The sequence below is a fragment of the Anser anser genome (assembly GCF_964211835.1).
Source record: "Anser anser genome assembly, chromosome: 11".
NCBI classification, from domain to species: Eukaryota; Metazoa; Chordata; class Aves; order Anseriformes; family Anatidae; genus Anser; species Anser anser.
Genome location: NC_139732.1, coordinates 11,490,337 through 11,509,262, shown reverse-complemented (window position 1 = coordinate 11,509,262; position 18,926 = coordinate 11,490,337). Strand labels below are relative to the sequence as shown.

At 51.8% G+C, this 18,926-nt stretch overlaps 1 protein-coding gene across 1 annotated transcript in view; it reads left to right on the top strand.

Moving 5' to 3' along the window:
- The window catches only part of HYDIN (HYDIN axonemal central pair apparatus protein), a 129,029-nt gene that overhangs the window by 50,349 nt on the left and 59,754 nt on the right, over positions 1 to 18,926 (top strand). The window contains 7 exon segments of the mRNA XM_083851565.1: positions 243 to 310; positions 3,295 to 3,530; positions 4,959 to 5,059; positions 5,903 to 6,038; positions 6,469 to 6,633; positions 9,354 to 9,506; positions 17,149 to 17,387. Of these exon segments, the coding sequence (XP_083707691.1) occupies positions 243 to 310; positions 3,295 to 3,530; positions 4,959 to 5,059; positions 5,903 to 6,038; positions 6,469 to 6,633; positions 9,354 to 9,506; positions 17,149 to 17,387 (1,098 nt within the window).

Sequence of the window (18,926 nt, the reverse complement as noted above, 5' to 3'; positions counted from 1 at the left end):
GATGGGGAAACTGAGGCACGGGGCCATCACTCATTTAGTGTCCTTCATCCAGCCAGCAGTAACTTAGGATCATACCTGGCCTGGTGCCCTGAGCCAAAGCAGCTGCTGGTAGCCCTGCTTTGGCTGCCTCCGGCCCACAGGGGTGCCACGCTGAGCACACGGGTGCAGAGTGATGGAGCCGAGCGCCTTGCCCTCCTCCCTCACCACCCCAACTCCTCCTCTGCCTGCCTTTATCCCCGCAGGGGCTGTGTCATCGGACCCACCTTTCACTTCGATGTACCCTCCCTCCGCTTCGGTGACGTCCCCTTTGGTGAGTGCACCCTGGGGGTCTGTGAGGTGGGAGGTGGGTGAGATACCAAAACAGAGCGTGCTGGCACAGGAGTGTCTGCTGGGTTCGTGGCAGCCTTTGGGGTGCTAAAACCGGGGCTGCTGGCTGCCTAGGCAGTATTGTGCCATTAATACTGCACACACAGTCATGGGAAAAAGCTCCTGAGCTGAAGCATGGATGCACTGGGGCGCGTGAGAGCCGATTTCTAGCCTAAGTGCCCCAAAGGAATAGGAGGTTCTGGATGCCTATAAGAGTTCAGGGTGAAGAGTGAGGGTTAAATGACTGGAGTTTCATATCAGTTCGCTCTCTGCATTGCGGAGATTGGGGAACAAAATCATGGTGGGAACTGGCACTGAGCAGAGTTTGTCCTTCATTGCTATTTTGAGCAAATGAAAGCCATGGTGAGGTCAAATAGAAACGAAGGAATTGAAAGCCGCTGCTTTACAGTGTCCCTCAAGCCTGTTTAACCTGAAGCTCCTAGTTGCTGGCAGCAGAACGACCGCGAAGGGCTGTGCTGCGGGAGGGCCCAGGGGACGGGAGCACCGGAGAAGGGCGTTAAACCATGTGCCAGCCTGTCGTGCTCCAGAGCCAGGCGTTGAGCGGGCACCCCGTTATCGGGTGCTGGGTATGGCACCAGCCACCGATGTCTCCAGAAGTGCAGGATCCTGCTCCTCATCTGGCAGTGCCTGCGGCTGCGCGTCCGGAGCATCCCCATTGAGATGCAGATTCCGATTTCTCCATCTCGGTCTCACAAAAGGCTTTTTTGCTGCGATGATCTGAAGTTGAAATGTGAAATCAATCGTGGATTGATTGAAGGGCCATTATCATTCTGCGCCCAGGATGCCTCTGTGTTTTCATGCTGTTCGTGGACTTTTAAAGAAAACTCATTACCTTCTCTGAGCTGCTTCCTCCTCTCTCTCCATCAGCACTTTTCACTTCTTTGTTTCCCTTTGACCAAATAAAACAAGAAACACGCCTGGCAGAAATACGGTTACATAACACAGGATTCACCCGATGCAATCTGATTTCATTAACAAGGCCTTCTCAGCCGAATAAGGTAGCTTTTGTGGATTGTGACTTTTTTCAACCATGCTAATGATCGTCTGCGTCTGGCAGCTTCGGGATTCTGCGAAGTCTGTGTTGGTCCTTGTGTACCTCCTGCCCCACTGCTAGGCTGCTGGGTTAGCTGCTTGGCACTGCTGGGCATGGAGAAGCTGCCTGCCCTGCCTGCACCCCATTTCCCTCCCCAGCCAGATGCAAACGATGCTTGGAAAGCAGCCAAGCCAGCATCTGCTCCAGAGCAGCAGGGAAGAGGGCTGTGGGCTGCTCTCCTGGGCTGTGGGCTGCCCTCCTGTCCCTGCACAACACCCCCCGGGTGTGCAGGTGATGGAAAGCCAGCCTCCAAGACACAGGTGTCAACCTCTGCAGGGAGCAATCGAAGCCAGCATGGGTGCGACGTCCCCGTTTGTTAGAAAAGGCAAAGCACGTTTCCTGCTGATTTTTAAGCTCCCTGTAAAGTGGGCTCTGAGGTGTCATGCACCCCAAAATAGGAGATCCTTTAACAGGAGCCTCCGGATGGACACAGGTGCTCTGTGCGGTCTATGTTATATTTTTCCAGCCCAGCATGTACCCAAGGGGCACCGAAGATGTCTCTTGGTGTTTGTGCTCCCACCCAGCCCTGTGTAAGTACGGTAGATCCCTGTCTTAGAGGAATAGCAGCAACTTCTTGACCAGCTCAAGGTTGAAAGCAGGGCTTCAGGTCAGCCTCAGGATCTGAAAATCCATGGTTGGGATGAAATTACCCTGCCTCAGCCCAGACCACCGGCATTTGACAGTGAGCAGGAGGCAGCTGCATCTGAGGAAGCAATCAGAGCTGGGAGCTGGAGGCTGACCTCGGCGAGGTGGAGAACAGCGAGGGGGATCAGGAAGCAGGGGAGACACGGCAGGGATCTGTAAAAAGGCTAGGTGAGAGCACAGGGGTGGGAATGCAGCTTTCAACTCAAAGTTTCTGCTAGCAGGTGCAGAACCTGCTTTTTATGGGTGATTTTTGTCAGTACAGGTAATCCAACTGTGATGGGATCAGGGGTCAAGAAAAGGTCTGAGGCTCCAGCTGAGCTGGCTTTCCTAGGTGTTGTGCTGACGATCGTCAGCCTCAGTTGATGATGAGAAGGAAGCTCTGCGGGAGTGTTGTACTCGCGATTAACCAGAGGAACTGTGCTGCTGTCCTGCAGGCTGGGATGCTGGCAGAAAAGCAGACGCAGCAATGAGCATTATATATGCAGGGACTGCAATAGGCAGCAGCGTGACAGCGTGGGGAGAACCACTTGGCAGAAGGCATAGTTTCCAGTAACAGGAAGACTTTCACACCCTGGATCGTGCTGAACACGAGTGATTTACTTCTAATTAAGTTGACTGGACTTTTGTCACAAACTTGTGGTAGTAGGATCACAAGAAACTGCATTAAAGAGTGCTTTGGATAGTGCTGTAGTTCCCAGTTTCATCCTTCCTTTCTTTTACCGTAGATGCTCTTCAATGGCAACACACTGCTTTTACATACTGAAAATCCTGGGATGTTTCATGGGTTTGAGATAGTATTCAGCCTGAGCATGAGTGGCAGAACTTGAATTTTATTGATTGAGTTTTCAGAATAGATAAATCCATTACAGTCTGTCTGGATGTACTCTCATAAATGATAAGTGACTGGTGCTGGTTTGGGGGCAAAGGACAGAGCTCCTTGTGGTTAGAGAAAAGGAAAACCTCTGGTGATCGGCAGCGCTGGGAGCGAGCTGTGCCGGGGGTCAGCGTGATGGGAGAGCGAAGGTTAACTCCTCGCTTAGCTTCTCAAGTAGCCGTCATTCAGATTTGTCAAAAAGCTGCATTCCAAGCCCAGGCTTTTATTACAGGATATTCATGCAGGGAACCAAGGGATATCAGGGGCATATGTCTGTGTTTGTGTCGTTTCGTAGGCTTTCCTCGCACCTTGTCGTGTCGCCTCAGTAACACCTCCCTGGTGCCCATGACGTTCAACCTCCGCATTCCGGGGGATGGCTCTGGAGCCCCCAGCGTGACCAGTTTTGTCCAGATCTCGGACAACACCCGCCTCTCCTGGAGGAAGGGAGCTCACGGTGACCTCAAGCCGAGCGAATTTACCATAACTCCCTGCAGAGGAACCGTCCGCTCCCAGGGACTGCTGGATGTCCAGGTACGGCACGGGTCCGGCTGTGTGTGCGTGTTTCAGCAGGTGGAGGTGAAGTTTCTCTGGTTCCAAGAGGGCTTCAGCACCGCTGGCGTCTGGGTTGCTGGGGTGTTTTTGAAGGGGCACCAGCTTACCTCCAAAATCCCAAGTTCACACACCATGTGGTCAAGAGCAGAAGCCATCCGTGTATGTCTTTGTGAGCGATTTCTCTGATTTAAAGTGGGCAGAGGAAGAGCGAGGTGGCTGTTGGAGAGGTGTCATTGCATAAAAGAGCTTTGTTTTCCTCTTAGCTTTGTTTCCCCGCTCCTGTCAAGCAGAAGGAGCTGCATTGACTGCTCTGGTCTCTAATGGGGAGAGAAAAAATTGTGGCAGCCCTGAACTGTCCAGCATCTGCTGGGCCACACTTTCCCCTTGGAAGGCTGAACTCCTACTGTTAAGGCCAACAGATTTCCTCTGGATTTATGCTATTGTAGCTGAGATTTAAAGTTAATGGAATAATTTTTGTACAGTGGTGAGTAGAGGAGGAAGAGCTTTAGTCGACTTGTGTTTTAATTTAGTTTGTGGGTGCCCTGATAACTGCAAGGTGTATTTAACAGCTCAGACATCATCAGAAGATGTGTTATTCCTGGACACAGTGCTCCAGCATAAAATGAGAGCAAAATCCTCCCTTTCCTTATTGTGGAACGGAGGACCCCGAAGGGCTCGGGCAGGCCAGCACACTGGTGGCTTTGGTGTCACTTTGCTCCATGCCATGGCGTCCCAGGCTGCAGACAGCAGTCCCCAGGGTGCTGGGGCATGGAGACCTGCAGGAGGGATGGGTGCTGCAGCTGCTGGACCACGAGGCTGGGATGGCCCGGCAGATACTGCCTCCAGCAAGACCCCCGTGCAACAGAGAGTGAGGTCTGTTCTTTAAGGTATTATACCCCAAACAGACCAAAGCAGTGGGATCTTTCTTACTGGCTGGTGGTAGAAGCTATAGGAGAAGCCAGGCAGGTAGGACCATTGTCTCTGTTGCGTGTGCAATGCAAGAGGCAGCAGCAGGGGAGATGGGGAACATCCATGCTCCAGTGGCGAGGCTCATCCTGGCATCGCACCCAGAGCCTGTATGGGATTAATTTTCCACTGCGCTTTTTATTCCAGGTGGTGCTTCTTGACCTGTGGGTTGTTAAAAACTGGATCACTTTTGTTAAAGAGAATTCCTTGGAAGGGAGCTTTATTGTTCCTCAATTCCCTTGCCCCTTTGGTCCCCATTAATCTGCAGCGAAATGCTTCCTGGAGCAGGAACATCTACAGCTCCTCGGTGGAGTTTCAGACAGCCTGGGCTGGTAGAGCATCCTTCAGCGATGTTCCCTCCCACCCACTGACCCCAGCTTTTCTCACACACGGGCGATGGCTCTGGGGAGTCACTGAGCGTCTGCTGTTCTCTTCTGCCAGGTCACGCTGTGCTCCAACACCGTGAGACAGTACGAGCTGGCCCTCGTGGTGGATGTGGATGGCGTCGGCAAGGAGATGTTGGCACTCCTCCTCACAGCCAGGTACCTTGCCTTCCTGCCAGCTCGTCCTCTCTCCTGGGGCTTCCACCACCTCTGCGCTGCCTTGCACACCGCCTGCTCGCTCTGGCCCAGCTCAGGAAGCACAGTTTAATGAGCACATTCTGCCCAGCTGGACACGGAGTTAAATCAGCTGTGAGAACAGCAGGGCTTTGAGAGTGTCACAGGTCAAAAAGAACGTGTGTTCAATGAACAGGCATGGCCTGAGTGTTTTCCTAGAGGGAATGGTAATTACAGTCATGATTCGCCTGGTTTCTGGTGCTTGAGGTGCAATAAGTTTCCAAAGAGCCACCTTGCTTCTGCCTGCGAGGGAAGGGTGGCCTTGTGCTGGGTGGTGACCCAAAGGCTCTGTTCTTCCCATTTGACACTCAGCAAGCTGCCTGCCGAGCTGGTGCTCAGTTCAGCTGATGAAGGCACAGGCAGAGGGGAAAGGGACTCCTGGTGCAGCTGGTGAGAGGAGAATGGGGGCAAGATGGGGAAGGAAGGGAAAAGTCGTCCTTGGTGCGAAGCATGAGTGCAGTTTTCTTCGCTTTCCTCTGGCTCTGCTGACCATTAATTAATGTTTGAAGCCCAAAGTTGATCTTGTTGCAGCCAGACTCAATCCCGCTGTGCTGCAGTAGGTGTCAGCTGAATTACGAGAGGGGTGTGGTTAACTCTGTCCATCTAATTACCTGAAAGTGCCTGACAGACGGAATGATGTTATCTTCGTAAGCCTTTTAGGACGACATCTGCAGCAACAGCCAGCTGAATGCTGCAGTATGGGAGGAGCAGTTTTAACTACAGGTCCTGGTACAAATTCCACCTTCTCTTGGTCGTCTCTTTGCCCAGGTGCGTTGTTCCTCCTCTGCGAGTGCTCAACCCCGTGGTGAAGTTCGGGCGGTGCTTTCTGAAGCACCCCTACCAGCAGGTCCTCACCCTTGTGAACGACGGCGATGTTCCCGGCTGCTACGGGCTCCTCCCGCAGGTCCGGCCTCACGTCCTCCTCCTCATGACCTTATCCAGGGGGTTGCTCAGAGTAGGAACCTATCTGGGGATAATGGACAGCAAGATGTATCCAGATCCTTTTTTTTTTTTTCTAAGCAACGCGTATGCTAGGGTTTAGGAAGAAATTCTGGTCTTTGGGGAGCTTTTGCGCAGGAGGATTTAGGGAGTCACAAAGCCCTGCTTGCAAGGGATGCAGCAGCTGGGTGCCTTCAGCAGGAGCTGTTTCCCCACACCTGGTGCTGGACCCCTCGGGATGCTAAGCACATACACATCCTGCATCTGGTTTTGTGCCTTTTAGTTTTCTCCTAGGGGGTTGTCAGCTCCTTGACATTTACCACAATGACAATTTACGTGGTTTCAGCTTCTCTCCAAGGTCGTTCTGAAGTTGTGTTCATCTATGTCCGCCGCAGGAGCACAAGGAGGGCGCTGCTGTGTGGTACTCCAGCCCCGCGCCCTGTGGGATCATCCAGCCCCGCAGCTCGGTGCAGGTCCCGGTGGTGCTGGCAGCCCAGGTGACGGGGGAGCAGTGCACGGACTCTGAGGTGGCAGTGTTTGGGAGAGAAGGAGCCCCGCTGGTGAGTCCCAGCATCCCTTCTGTCCACGCGGCTCATCCTGCTGGGGTGCCATGTGTGTGCAGGATTCCTAATTCTGGGGATTCTTCCTGGGCAAACAAGAGCTGGAGTGATGATGATTGGGGTGGCAGGAATCCAGATGTCCATGTTCAGGATGTCTCTTGGCGCTTAGATCGGTACGGCAGCCTGGGAAGCCAGGCTGGGTAGGGGAGAACGTGGGCAGGGGCCGGATCCTGCCGTATGCTGAGAGTTGCTTGCTTTTTCTGGAAGCAAAAGAGGTGCCACGAACTCCACATCGCACCCACCCATGACTGGTAACTGGCCCAGTCCCACACCAGGGCAGTCCCTGGTCAGTCCCTGGTCTCTCTCTGCTGTCAGAGGAACGCCGACTGCTGCCTCACCGGGAGGTTCGCCGCGGAGCAGCCCTGGCCCTGCTACAGCAAAGGGCATTCAAGAAACCAGGCTGGAGTGCAGTTCTGAGCAAAGCTGGGCGTAAGCTTCTCAGAAAACTATGTTGGAGAAGTACCCATCATACTTCTTTGCCAAAGCCCCAGCCAGAGAGACACAAGTGTCTGCACAGCTTGCATCTGCAGCTCAGAGACCTTTTTCTACCAAGCTTGGAAATGGATGAGGCAAAGCATTCCTGGGCTAACACCTTCAAAAATACATTGTCCGTAGTCATACATACACAGCAACAGCAACAATGACAGCAAAACGTAGGCAAGAAAATCTTATGTAGTGTCCTGGCTTCATCTAGAACAAATTAAGTTAATTAAACTTTAATTGAAAGTGATTTTAACTTTTCAGTAGCTCTGCTAAAATGTCTTGTCATCCCTCTGAGCATGAAGTAGGATGTCAGAGAATTGCTGGGAACCTTAAGCTTTCTGTAACAGAAAGGGAGGTTGACATTTTGAAAGCAGTCCGAGGGATTTGGGCTTTCATTAAAATGAATGGAAGCGATGCTGCTAAATCCCCCGTACGCCGCTGAGCATCTCAGCCCAGGGCTTCGTGGGGCTGAACGCAAACCAGGCAGCGGGAGGGCCGGGCAGGTGAATTTTGCAACAAAGCTGAAGTTTGGCAAAACAGTTGCTTATAAATATAAGGCTCAGTTCCCTTTAAAGGTGAGGGTTTCTCCTCGCCGGAATAACCCAGTGGTTTAGCTGTTTGTTTGTTTTTTAACTACCTGCATTAGTGGCATTTTCTTATCATATCATTCAAATCTGACCCAAGTGGAGTTGCCGCTGTGCATTCCAATAAAACCAAACAGGAGCTTGCGTCTGCCTTGGGACCAGCACCAGAAGGCAAACCTAACTTCTATCAAGGTTTTAGGGGAAACCTCCTGCAGATCCTTCACCGACACCATGCAGTGTCTCTGTAGGGCTGCTGCCTGGTGTTTTGTTTGGGATTGCGCATCTGCCTGACACCTGGGACCTTGCCTCCAACACTGCTGAAAGGGGATTTTCTTGCCTCTTCCAATAAATCTGTAGATGAAGCTTTTTTTTTTTTTTTACCCTTTATCGGTGAGGACATATGATAGTACACACTAATGAAGACAAGCAGGTTTCCAGGTGGCCTGGGCACCCTCCAGCTGTTGTTCTGCTCGTCTCCAAAGGGTTGTGCCCTGCCTTTGCTGCTCCCGCACTGCGGTCAGCTGGAGGCACGGCTCTTGCCTGTGCCTCCTGCTTCCCGGGAGCTGTGGGCAGCATCGCCCAGAGCACAGCGCTCTGCTCTCCGGGGGGGTGAAAGCCCCATCATATCCTACGAGTTCAGCTCCTTATTTCTGGGGAATCAGCCTCAGCGCTTGATTTTGGCTCGTACTTATATGCAGCAGCGTCTTGTCAAGAGAAGAGCGCTTGCGGACGCTGCTCCTTCTGGCAGAGTTGGAGGAGTGATTCTGGCAGCTGCCAATGCTATTTCCTGCTGTCAGACATCAGTACGGGTCATACATAATGGAAAAAGGGTTTTGTGGTCAAATCCAACTCTGTGCCCTCCAGTGGGTCGTACAGCATCTTGTCAGGGTTGGAGCGGGGCGCATTCAGGTCTCGTTGGGGTGTTTGGGCCTGGTGAACGCCAGCAGGGCTGGATAAATTCTCATGGTTTTAATGATGCAAGGAGGGGATTTAGTAAAGGGGTCTGCATTTCTCCCCTGATGGTCTGCACTGCTTCTGCAACAAAACTTTGGGGTCACAGACTGGTAAAGGAGAAAAACACTGAATGATGTAATTAATAGTTGACTGTTATTCTTATAGTGTTGGTTGCCTTCGAGTTGTGTTTTTGTGTATTCCTAACTTTGAAGAGCCTGCTTTGCTTCTGATGTGTGCTGGTTTTCACAGGCGTAGCTCTGACTTTCATGGAGCTCCTATCCAAGCCACAGCAGGAGTCAGCAAGGGTGGTTTGGGGCAAAATTGAGCAATAAAAGGGGTGTGAATGAGTGCAGGGCAGCAGAAGAAAAGCCAGCAGTGAGCAGGAGGTGTGGGTGCAAGCATGAAAAAAGCAAGCAAGGGAAGCTGGGTTTCTGCACCCCCGATGAAGGGAGCTTGTGTCTTTCAGGTGGGATCACCCCATATCCCACACTTGCTACAGGTCTTTTGTATCGGTGTTACAACGCTAAAAGCTTCAATCAACCATAATTATCCCTCAGTCTAGGTGTATCCGGAGCGCTGTCTAATCTTTTTAACCTTTCCCTGTTTTTTGGGGTCTTTTCTACATGCCTCCTGGAGCAGAAAATCCATTTAGTGAGCACCGGAGAAGGCCCAGTAGTCTACGTGCATCCGAGTAAGATAAATTTTGGCAATATCCAAGTTCTGCAAGATGCTACCCGAATTCTCAACCTCTCCAATCAGGCGGTCATCCCTGCATCGTTCTGGGCAGAGATGGTAAGTGCTTTGTGAGGCTGTTTTCCAGCAAAATGCGACTGGTCCGTAGCAGCTTGGGACTTGGTGTTATACACATTTCCATGTCATCATCTCAAAGAGAAAGGAAAATATTCCGTGATCATGCAGCAAGAGGGCTTCTGGCTCTGTGTGGTTTTAGCTGGGGACTTCCTGGGAAAGTGGAGGATTTGCATAGATATGAGCAGACGTGAGCCCGGATCATTTCCACAAATTCTGTTTATTATGTGAAAAAGCATGGGCTAAGCCTCCTGGGATGTGTGAGGGGCTTAATTTCCCTCTTGGGGCTTTTCCAGCTGCCTCACTCCAGTTTCTGTGCCCAGGTGGATGAATGTGGGGAATGAATGATGAAGTGGGGAATTCCCAGGGCATTTTGTCTGGATCCACAATGAAAATTTGTTTTCCATTGCAAACAGCCAAACACCCTTGGATGGGTGGTGCTTATTTATAAATGATAGGGTTTTTTTTTTGCTCTTTTTTTTTTTTTTTACATGATGTAATGTTATTGCTTGTACCTGTGGCTGCTGTCCCAGTGCAATGCCTGCCTTCCCTCCCTGGGCAAGCCAGTGGGGCTTGCAGGGAATTTCTGCCTCCCAGTGCCCTTATTTATGGCACCGGATGGTAAATCCCCTCAATCTGCAAGCATTGTGGCTAACTGATAAATAGAACAATAATGCAGGTCAGGCTGGTGGTTGGCCCTGATGATCTTGAAGGTCTCTTCCAATCTCAGTGACTCTGATAAATGAAGGTGGTGCAGGGGTGGTCTCCCCTTGTGGTGAAGACAGGGGCTCTGGTGCAGTGGGGCCCCCAGGGACCTGCTCCATCCCTTTAGAGCAGGCGTGCGAGGTGTACTCGAGCCTCTCTTGCCCTCAGCAGCTGCCTTGGTGCTGTTTTGCTGCCTCCATTGGAGTTTTGCCCTTTGGTGCTGCTCCTAATGGGAAGAAGAGAGGACTGAATGGTTGGGGAGCTAAAACTGGAGATGCGCTGAGGTGCCGGGGTGCTCTGCGTGTGTTTGTCTGAGAGCAGAGTGGGCTGCGGCTGTCCCCTGGCTGGCGGGTGACCGGAGCATCCATCATTCCCTAGAAGTCTTGTGTTCCCCGAGATGCCAAAGCTGCTGCGTGGATTTCCTGCTCAGAGACTGCAGCAGGACAGAGCTGTCATTTCCCTGCCTCCCATCCGATGGCTAATCTTGAAGCCGCGGCTCATAGATCACAGTCCCCACTTGAAGGAAAGAGCTATCGATTGAAATTTTCACAGCAGCAATGTTACAGCACACAGACAGGCACCTCAACAAACTGAATGAGATTAAATTAAGCGGCAGCAACAGAGAAGGCATCAGGCGAGTGTCTTGTTGCAGATAGTCTGACTGTGATGTACGGGATGTCTGGGTGTACCCCTGGTGCATGGGGTACCTTCCCTGCACCTATCTCCACTTCCCTCTGCTGGATGCTGGGGGCAGCCCTGAGCATCTCTGGCACTGGTGCGTGTCTGTCCTGAAACCACCGCTGATGTCCTGGCGGAACGAGGCGGCCTTCACGAGCCCTGTCCCTGCTTTGGGGTCAGCCTTCAGACAGCTTGCTCCGGGAGGTCAGGGCTCCTGCTGCCAGGTGCTGAGAGCTTTGCAACCTCCCTGTGCAGAGACGCTGGGTTCCTGCATGAGCAGAGATGTTGGCACCGTCCCTGCGCTTTGGGACATTGCAGACATGGCCTGGCCTGCTGAAGAGACCCCTCTGGGGGAGGATTTGCCTTTAGCTTCGGTAAACGACAGGACAAGAAGGAGCTTTTTGAGCTTAGCTGGGGGCTGGTGTGACCTGCAGAAAGAGGTGGCTGCTTTTCTTCGCTGCTGCTGTCATCTTTTCTCATTTCCTTAAGCATGGTGTGATTTTTGCTATATCGACAAGCACAAAGCAGTCGTATCGATCGATGGGAGTGCACACTCTCCCCGCAGAAAGGCAGGGATGTGGCAGGAAAACGCATTCATCTTAGATCACTTCCTACTTGTTCTTCATCTGTCGCTCTGCCTTCCTGAGGGACTATTGTTCCATCGTCAGCGAAGGCACCTCCTGGCATCACAGAAGGTGGTTGCACGTCACGTCTGGGTGATCAGAAAGGAAAAGACAGGCTTGGTGTGAAATCTTTGTTAATCAGCGGCTGCTTTCTTCTCCCGCTAGGACCACCGTGCTGGTTTTGAGATGTGCTACCAGAGGGTGGGGAATGGGGGTCTCCTGGTGCCTTGTAATTAGGGAGGAGGGAGAAAACCCTTCTTGGGATTTCCCCCGGTACTGGTGGTACTCTGCTTCCTGGTTTGGACCCCAGTTTGGGGTCCTTACCCTTAGTTCACAGCCTTGCACTGGGGATGCTGGAGGTTGCTGTGCCTCAGGGTGCCCCAGGCCCTGCCCCTGCCACCACTGTTAATGCCACTCCAGCCACACTCAGGCCTCGTCGTGCTTTGGGGCCGTCTGATAAGCAGGTCAGGAGCATCCTCTGAAGGAGACGCTGGTGAGCAGGTCCCCTCCTGTGCTCCTGGAGACAAGCCGCCACGGGATTCAGCTGCAGCTGATGCCGTAGCTACAGCAAAGGTGCTCTGTTCTGTCTCCTCCCTGGTGTTCACTGGGGCAAAATCGCTGCTTTGAAACGTGTGAAGGTCCTGGTCAAACTCGGTGTAAGCAAGGAGAACGCGCAGTTCCCATTCACACACTTGCTTCTCTCCTCATTAGTGCAGGATTTGTTTCATTTACGAATTTCTCGCCTATTATCTCAAGCTTTTGCTGCAATTCCCTGTAATAAAGAAACAGCCATATGGAGAGACAGCACAACGCGGAGATAAAAGTACAAACAGCACTGATAAACGGCTGCTGCTTCGGCACTTCTGTCGCTGCTTCTGGCTGGCAGGGACTTTGTAGTGCGGGCTGCAGGGCGGGAGGTCTTCAGGGAGCATCAGCATCGCCCACAGCTCCCTCCAACTGCTCCCGCTGCAGTCGGAGCAGACTTGAGTTGGCAAGAGGGTTGCTTTTAAATGTACTGTAAATTGGATTTTTTTTTGTTTGTTTTTCCCCAAGCGTCTGCATAATTATCCGTCCCGTCAGTGTTTGCTCACAGCAAGGCACACGCAGACAGAGCCGTGCCCTTCAGATGTGAGCAGGCAGAGATAGCTGCGATGCTATTTGGAAATGAGTGTTTAAATAACTTCCTAGGGCATGGGCAGCACTGGCTGAGTGGCCTCTTCCAAGGTGAGCAGAGGTTTTAAAGACGAGATGCATAGGTTTAACTCTTTTCAGAGCTGTCCCACCAGAGCCTCGTGCTCTGAAAGCTCACCTTTAGACACAAACCTTTGGTCTGGATTTTAAAGGCAGCATTTTGCTAGTACAGTGCTACCAGCTCCTACCTGGGCTGGGATCTGGTCTTGCTGAAGCAGAAGGAATGAATTCCTTGCAGCAGACCATGCTGGAAACACAGCATTGGTCACGGACGTGGGTTATGGCCAGGATCTTCCAGCCTCATGCTGGCCATTGGTGGCACCAAAGCCTTCTGCGTCCTTCCCAGGCATGGGTTGTGCAGGATTAGGCTCCGGGCATGCAGCTTCTAGAAAGCAGAGCAGAGGTTTGGAGGAGACTTTAGGAAAGGTACCTAAAACCTGGTCCCAGGGAGGAGTTCTTATTGCATCAGTCTCTGACATGAATTCATGCCCTTTCAAAATTGCTGTATTTCAGTAAACAAATAAATAGTTATTCTGCTCATCTAGGGAAACTGAACTCGCAGTATTCTGCTGCACTCGTTGGCCAACCAAATTAAAGAGTAGAAGAAGTCTTCAGGGCAATTTTGCTCCTAGAAGCAAGAGTGACTCAGCCGTGTGCTTTTCCCAAAGGAAGGCAGAAAGGGCTTGGTTATTAAATGTTCCGCTTGGCAGCAACCAGCCGAGCTGTGTCTGTGTCCTGGCTGGCGAACCCCATTGCTCGGAGCGCTGCTGGGGAGAGCTACGGGCAGGGGACACAGATGGTGACGAGCTTCGTTAGCTCGCTCAGCAGTCTGCGATGAGCTGGACCGAGCACGACAAATTAGGCTCCATTGTCAGTGGCAGCAAGTTCCACGCATCAGTTTGGAATTATTATTGTTACTTTTCCCGGAACTAGAGGCTCTGCCTTTTTGTGGCCAGAGTGTGGGCTCTGCTGCAAGCCCAGCTCACCTCTTGGTGCGAAGCCAAGCACGGCCAAGGCAGGCACAAGGGACCAGGACCTGGGTGACCTAACAGGGACACAGCCTGTGCTTCTCATCTCTTCTGGGAATTCTTCTCCCATTGCTTTCTCCCAGTCCCCTCCTTCCAGCAAGCAAAGCGCGCTGCCGCAGCACAGCCGTACGGAGCTGTGGCACTGGAAGTGCTCTCTGATCTGAGGCGGCATGGTGGTTTCTTCCACCTTCTTTTTTCCTTGGTGTTCTTGAGAAGATCCTTTTGAGCCAGCAGTAGCTGTTGTGCAGCGTCGTTTCTGGCTACCTTACATATTACCTACTCAACCCTGAGTTCCCAGAGATGCTGTTTTGGTGTTCCTCTTTATATGCCTGTAGCCGGAAGACAAAATTGATGTTTTCTTGACTGTTCCCCTGCCTGGCTGAGATCCCAGATAAAACACCAGCCGTGTCCCTGCTCAGTTGGCTGGCCCTAAAATAAAATAGATTAAAAAAAAAGCTTGGTGAATGGGATGCTCCTGCAGGACTGTCCTGGAGCTGCCCATCTGCTCATGGCACTCGTGGTTCTTTAGCAGGAACTTTTATCTCCCAGACTCAGATTCTCAATTCTGCCTCTGGGATAAGGTCCTAAGGTGTCCCTGGGACTCCTAAACCACCTGGGGCAAAGCTCTGTGTGCAGCTGATGTGGGATGGGGTTTTTCCCCTTCACGTGCGGCCTCTGCGAGGGGTGGTGGGTCAGCCTGGCAGGCTGGGAACACTACAACCGATTTTGGCAGCTCTTACTCACGATGGAAATCTGTCCTGCAAGAAGGCAATGATCCCAGCGTTCAACTTCTTGATTAAACGATTGATCCCAACCCTTGCCTAGCACTCAGGGACTCTGCTGTCTGATAATGCAAGCTCCTACAGGGACAAAAATAGCCACCACCTTTGTCTGTTCAGTGCCTTACAGCAATTGCATCATTTTCCAGAGCACTCAGGGATAAGCAAGAACCAGGAATGCTATCAGAAGTCAGGTCTTAGTCTCCAGAGTGGCATTTGTTTTTTATAGTTGGACTACGTGGCACCAATCGCACCAAGCTGTAAGAGATTTCTGGTCTCGGGGACAGCCCCGACCAGCGTGGGCAGGGGCTGCCCCAAAAGCCTGCATGAGGCTGGCCCACCCGAGCCTTTTGGTCCTGGCAGGCTCCTGGCCAGCGATGCTCTGTGCTGCCTCTCGGACCCACGCCAAGCGTAACCGAGGGAATGGAGACACCACGAATCCTCCTGCAGAGTCAGCTGCTGGGCTGCCAGGGCACGGTGGGTCTGTGCCGGGTCACCCTGGGAAATTCCGAGTCTGGCTCCCTCCAGACGGCCTATCATTATTCCTCAGTGATAGTTTCTTGGGCCCAATTTACTGCCCGGCTGGTTGCCAAGCTTTGATGAATTAGCTTTGTCAGATAGCAGACTTGCAGATTCACCTCTGGAGCAGAGCTATCAGGTCTCCTTTTCAAGCGAGCTACCCTATGTCAGCATGAATCAGAGGAAAAGCTGTACATTAATGTCAAGGAAAAGCTAACACCCACTGGCGTGCTCCGAACGTGTTCTCTGGCTGATTGCAGTGTGGTGGATCCCTCCAAGGCTAGTGACCTAGGACAAAAGGAGAGGGTTGGGAGGATCCAACCCGTGTGAGGTCCATCTTCTCTTGTCCACTGGCCTGGGCTGTGTGTTACCACTGGCTGGGACAAGGAGCCTCTGAGATGCAAATGAATTCAAGGCTGAGTTTTTGGTGGGGTTTCAGGAGGCCTGGTAACGGTAGTGTCTCTGGGCAAGCAGGCTGAGCTCTGTGGACAGGTTTTACTATGTTTGTCATCTTCCAAGCTAGCTAACCACCCTGCAGCAGACTGGTTTTCCAGCACTGCTTCTCTGCATCCAAGGCCAAGGAAACCTCAGTGGGTATATAAGAGTTATTCCCCAATGGAGCAGCAGGTCCCAGACCTCATAGAATAAATTGTGGATAATAATGAAAGGGAAAGAGCAGGAGTACAAATAAATAAATAGTGTTGGGTAGCTGCTTGCCCTGCCCTCCATGGAGAAGGAGGGCCTCAGTGACTGTGCTGACGACCTTCCTCCGTGCCATTCTCATCTTTTTTTTTTTTCTTTTTTTTTTTTTAAGACTTTCTCTTGCAGCTCCAGATAACAAATTAAATGGAGCTGAGTTCATTAAATTTGCCAGTGCCTGGAATAACTCACTGCCTTCGGCACGCTCCACCCTGGACCCTCCGGGGCAGACCCGACCTGCTCTCCATGCAGGGTGCATCGTAGCTGGGGCACCCGCAGACCCTGCTGGGACCCTGGGTGCCCAGCAAGTTATTGCTTCCATGGCCTCCAACTAGTCTTACCCTCATCATTAGCAAAGGTCTTCTGGGGCTATTTAAAATGTTTTCTGTGACTTTGAAGCACTGCTTGGTTTTCTGATGTTATTCTCTTGCTAGAGCTCAGTGCCACCAGCCTGATGAAACTCAGACTAATTTCACTTGGATTGTCAAGCCTACAAGCACATCCTTGCTTTTCAAAAAAATTTAAAATACAAAAATAATAATAAAAAACCTCTTCTCTTACACAATGCTGCAATGTTTTGGGTGAGCAGTTAGTGCCAGTCATCCCAAGCATGGCACCAAACTGCAGGATGTGTACCATTAACACCACGACGTCCGCTTCGAAGCAGCACGTGCACGTCCGAGAACATTTGATGGTTTTAGATGGGCTGAGGTCCAGCACCCCTACTGCCCCATCAGCAGAGGAAGGTCCATGAGAAGCCAGAGGAGGTGAATGCTTGGGAAGCCCTGGCTATGCCCACAAGGCACATGTTTGCAAATTGCTTTCCGCTTATTTTTTAATTGTCTTACTACAGATGGTTACAGCTGAGTTTTTGTCACCAGGGCACCTTGCTGCAGCTGACAGTCAGTGGGATATGGGTGCTTCAGTCCTTCAGGTGCTGTTGAGAGACATTGCCCAGCTCTTAGGAAAGAAGGCTTTGGTGTCGGGGCTTTGCTCAGCAGGTTTTATGGAGTTATTCTTTGGGCTCCCAGCTGTCAGGGGATTGGGGCAATTCTAGCTTCCCCTGTCCTCGAGTCTCTGTGGAAACTCAGCCACCAGTGCCATGAAGCTGGGAGAAATAAAGTAGCTTCCCTGGGTGTGCTCTCCAAAAGAGACTGGAGGGGGAAGAAAATGAAAATCCCTTGGGTTGGGCAAAATTGGGTCAGTGAAGTGAGTCTGCTACCGGACAGGTAAAGTACAGGTTGCATAAGCTCCTGCATACTTGCTGTTTCCAGACCCTATAGTTCAGATTTAGTGAAATTGAGCCTCCATGCTTTTTACCCTTGTGTTTTTTGGTCCTCCCTCTGCCTGCACTCCACAAGGCTCCACGGCTTCTACCATAATTTGGCACTTGTTTCTCTCACAGGCTGGCGAGGGCTCGCGCTGGAGGATCGAACCCAGCCGAGGCGTGATCCCTGCTGGGACCGAGGTGTCCGTGACCGTCATCGCCAACCTGGACGACACCGAGAAATTCAAGGACGAGGTGAAGCTCTGCATAAAGAACAGCAACACCTACGTGATCCCTGTCCAGGCGGTGGGCACTGGCACCACCATCGTCACCGACAAACCCTTCGCTCCGGCGCTTACCCTGGGGCCGCACTTCAGGTAGGGACTGGGCAGGGCCGGGCCTTCAGGCTGAGCCTCCCGCCCTGCTTGGGGCCCGGCCGCCATTTTGTTGCCATAGGAGGTGCAGGAATCCCTGTGGAAACACTTTACGGCCATTTGAAGGGCATTAAGCACTCACTATCAAAAGCCACTGCCGTGAAACCAGTTGCTATATTGTCAGTGAATTGCCCTGAGTTATAACGCATTTATTTCTTCATTTAAGATGTGGAGCAAACCAGCAGGTCCCAGAAGCCTCTGGCTGAAAAATGCCCCATTACCAGTATAAACATGTTTCACTTTGCAATAGTGTTGCTTGCTTTTCCGCTCACTGTGGAGCATCGTTTCACAGCAGCGGAAAACCTGGCGGTAGCTTGTTAGCAGCTCCTTGACGAAATTAATGACGCTGTTTTATTTCCCCTCAGCCCAGGAGCGCTGGAGGAGCAACAGAATTTGTCGTTGCCCTCAATCATCCCCTCAACTCCGTTGTCTCCTCCTGCTTCCCCTCTGGGCTTCTCGTTATTAGATGCACTCATTCCTTGTTTCTCCTGCCTGTTTTTTTTGTTTGTTTGTTTTTGTTGTTGTTGCCTTTTTTGTTGTTTTATTGTTGTTTGTTTTTGTTTGTGATGGTGGTTTTTTTTGCTGTCTCCTCTGTCAAAGCAGCAGCAGCCCAAGGCACAGGCTGGAGGCTGAGTAGAGGCATGTCCCCTGGGCATGGCGGACCCTTTCCTGACTGGCAAGAGAGCAAACGTCCTGTGTCTGGGCAAGATAAATCAGGAGCACTAATGAGGAGGGCTTAGCTCAAAGGAAGGGATCCGTGTCTGACAACAGGGGAGGAAGGCAGGTCTTCCCTAGGTGCTCCTCACCTGCCTTGTGGTGGGCACCTCTTGGGCTGTGGGGCCCAGCAGCTTGCTGAGCTGGGCTTCCCCAGAGCCACCCGGGACTGCTCCAAGTTCTCCTCTCTTGCTGTCCACCAGATAAAATGGCTCATGCAGAGTTCTTGTGCATCAAACACTTCCTAGCAGTCTGTACCAAAGGCAAGTTTGTGCTACACCATCACTTCTGCGTTTGTGTTTAGCTGCTTAGTGCAGACGTGTGTTTTGTAAGCTGCACATTCTGTACCTCTCAAAGATGGTTAGCGTTCCAGGAACCGTTCATTTCCTGGCCACGCTGAGATTTATAGAGGGTAGAATAATTACTCCAGCCTAGCCTGCAGTTAGTGTTTTCTCACGTGAAGGAATCAATTTCCATAGAACATTCATTTTGTCTTATATCTAGCTCTAGTTAGTCATCCCCTGATGTCGCTCAGCTACCTCAGCAGCCAGAGCTGGTCTTGCTGCTGTGTTTGTACTGGGGAAACTTCCATTGATCCTGCGTCCCCGCCGCGCGTTTATCTTCCTGAAGCACCGCACCAGCCACGCTGTTCAGGCACAGGATGGTGATGTGCTGTGGGCAGCGAGGGTTGGCTGCTCCCTAAGCACGGAAGCACGTGGGGAAATTATTCCAAGCGTCAAGCACAAAAGGCTGGTGATGCTCTGAGCA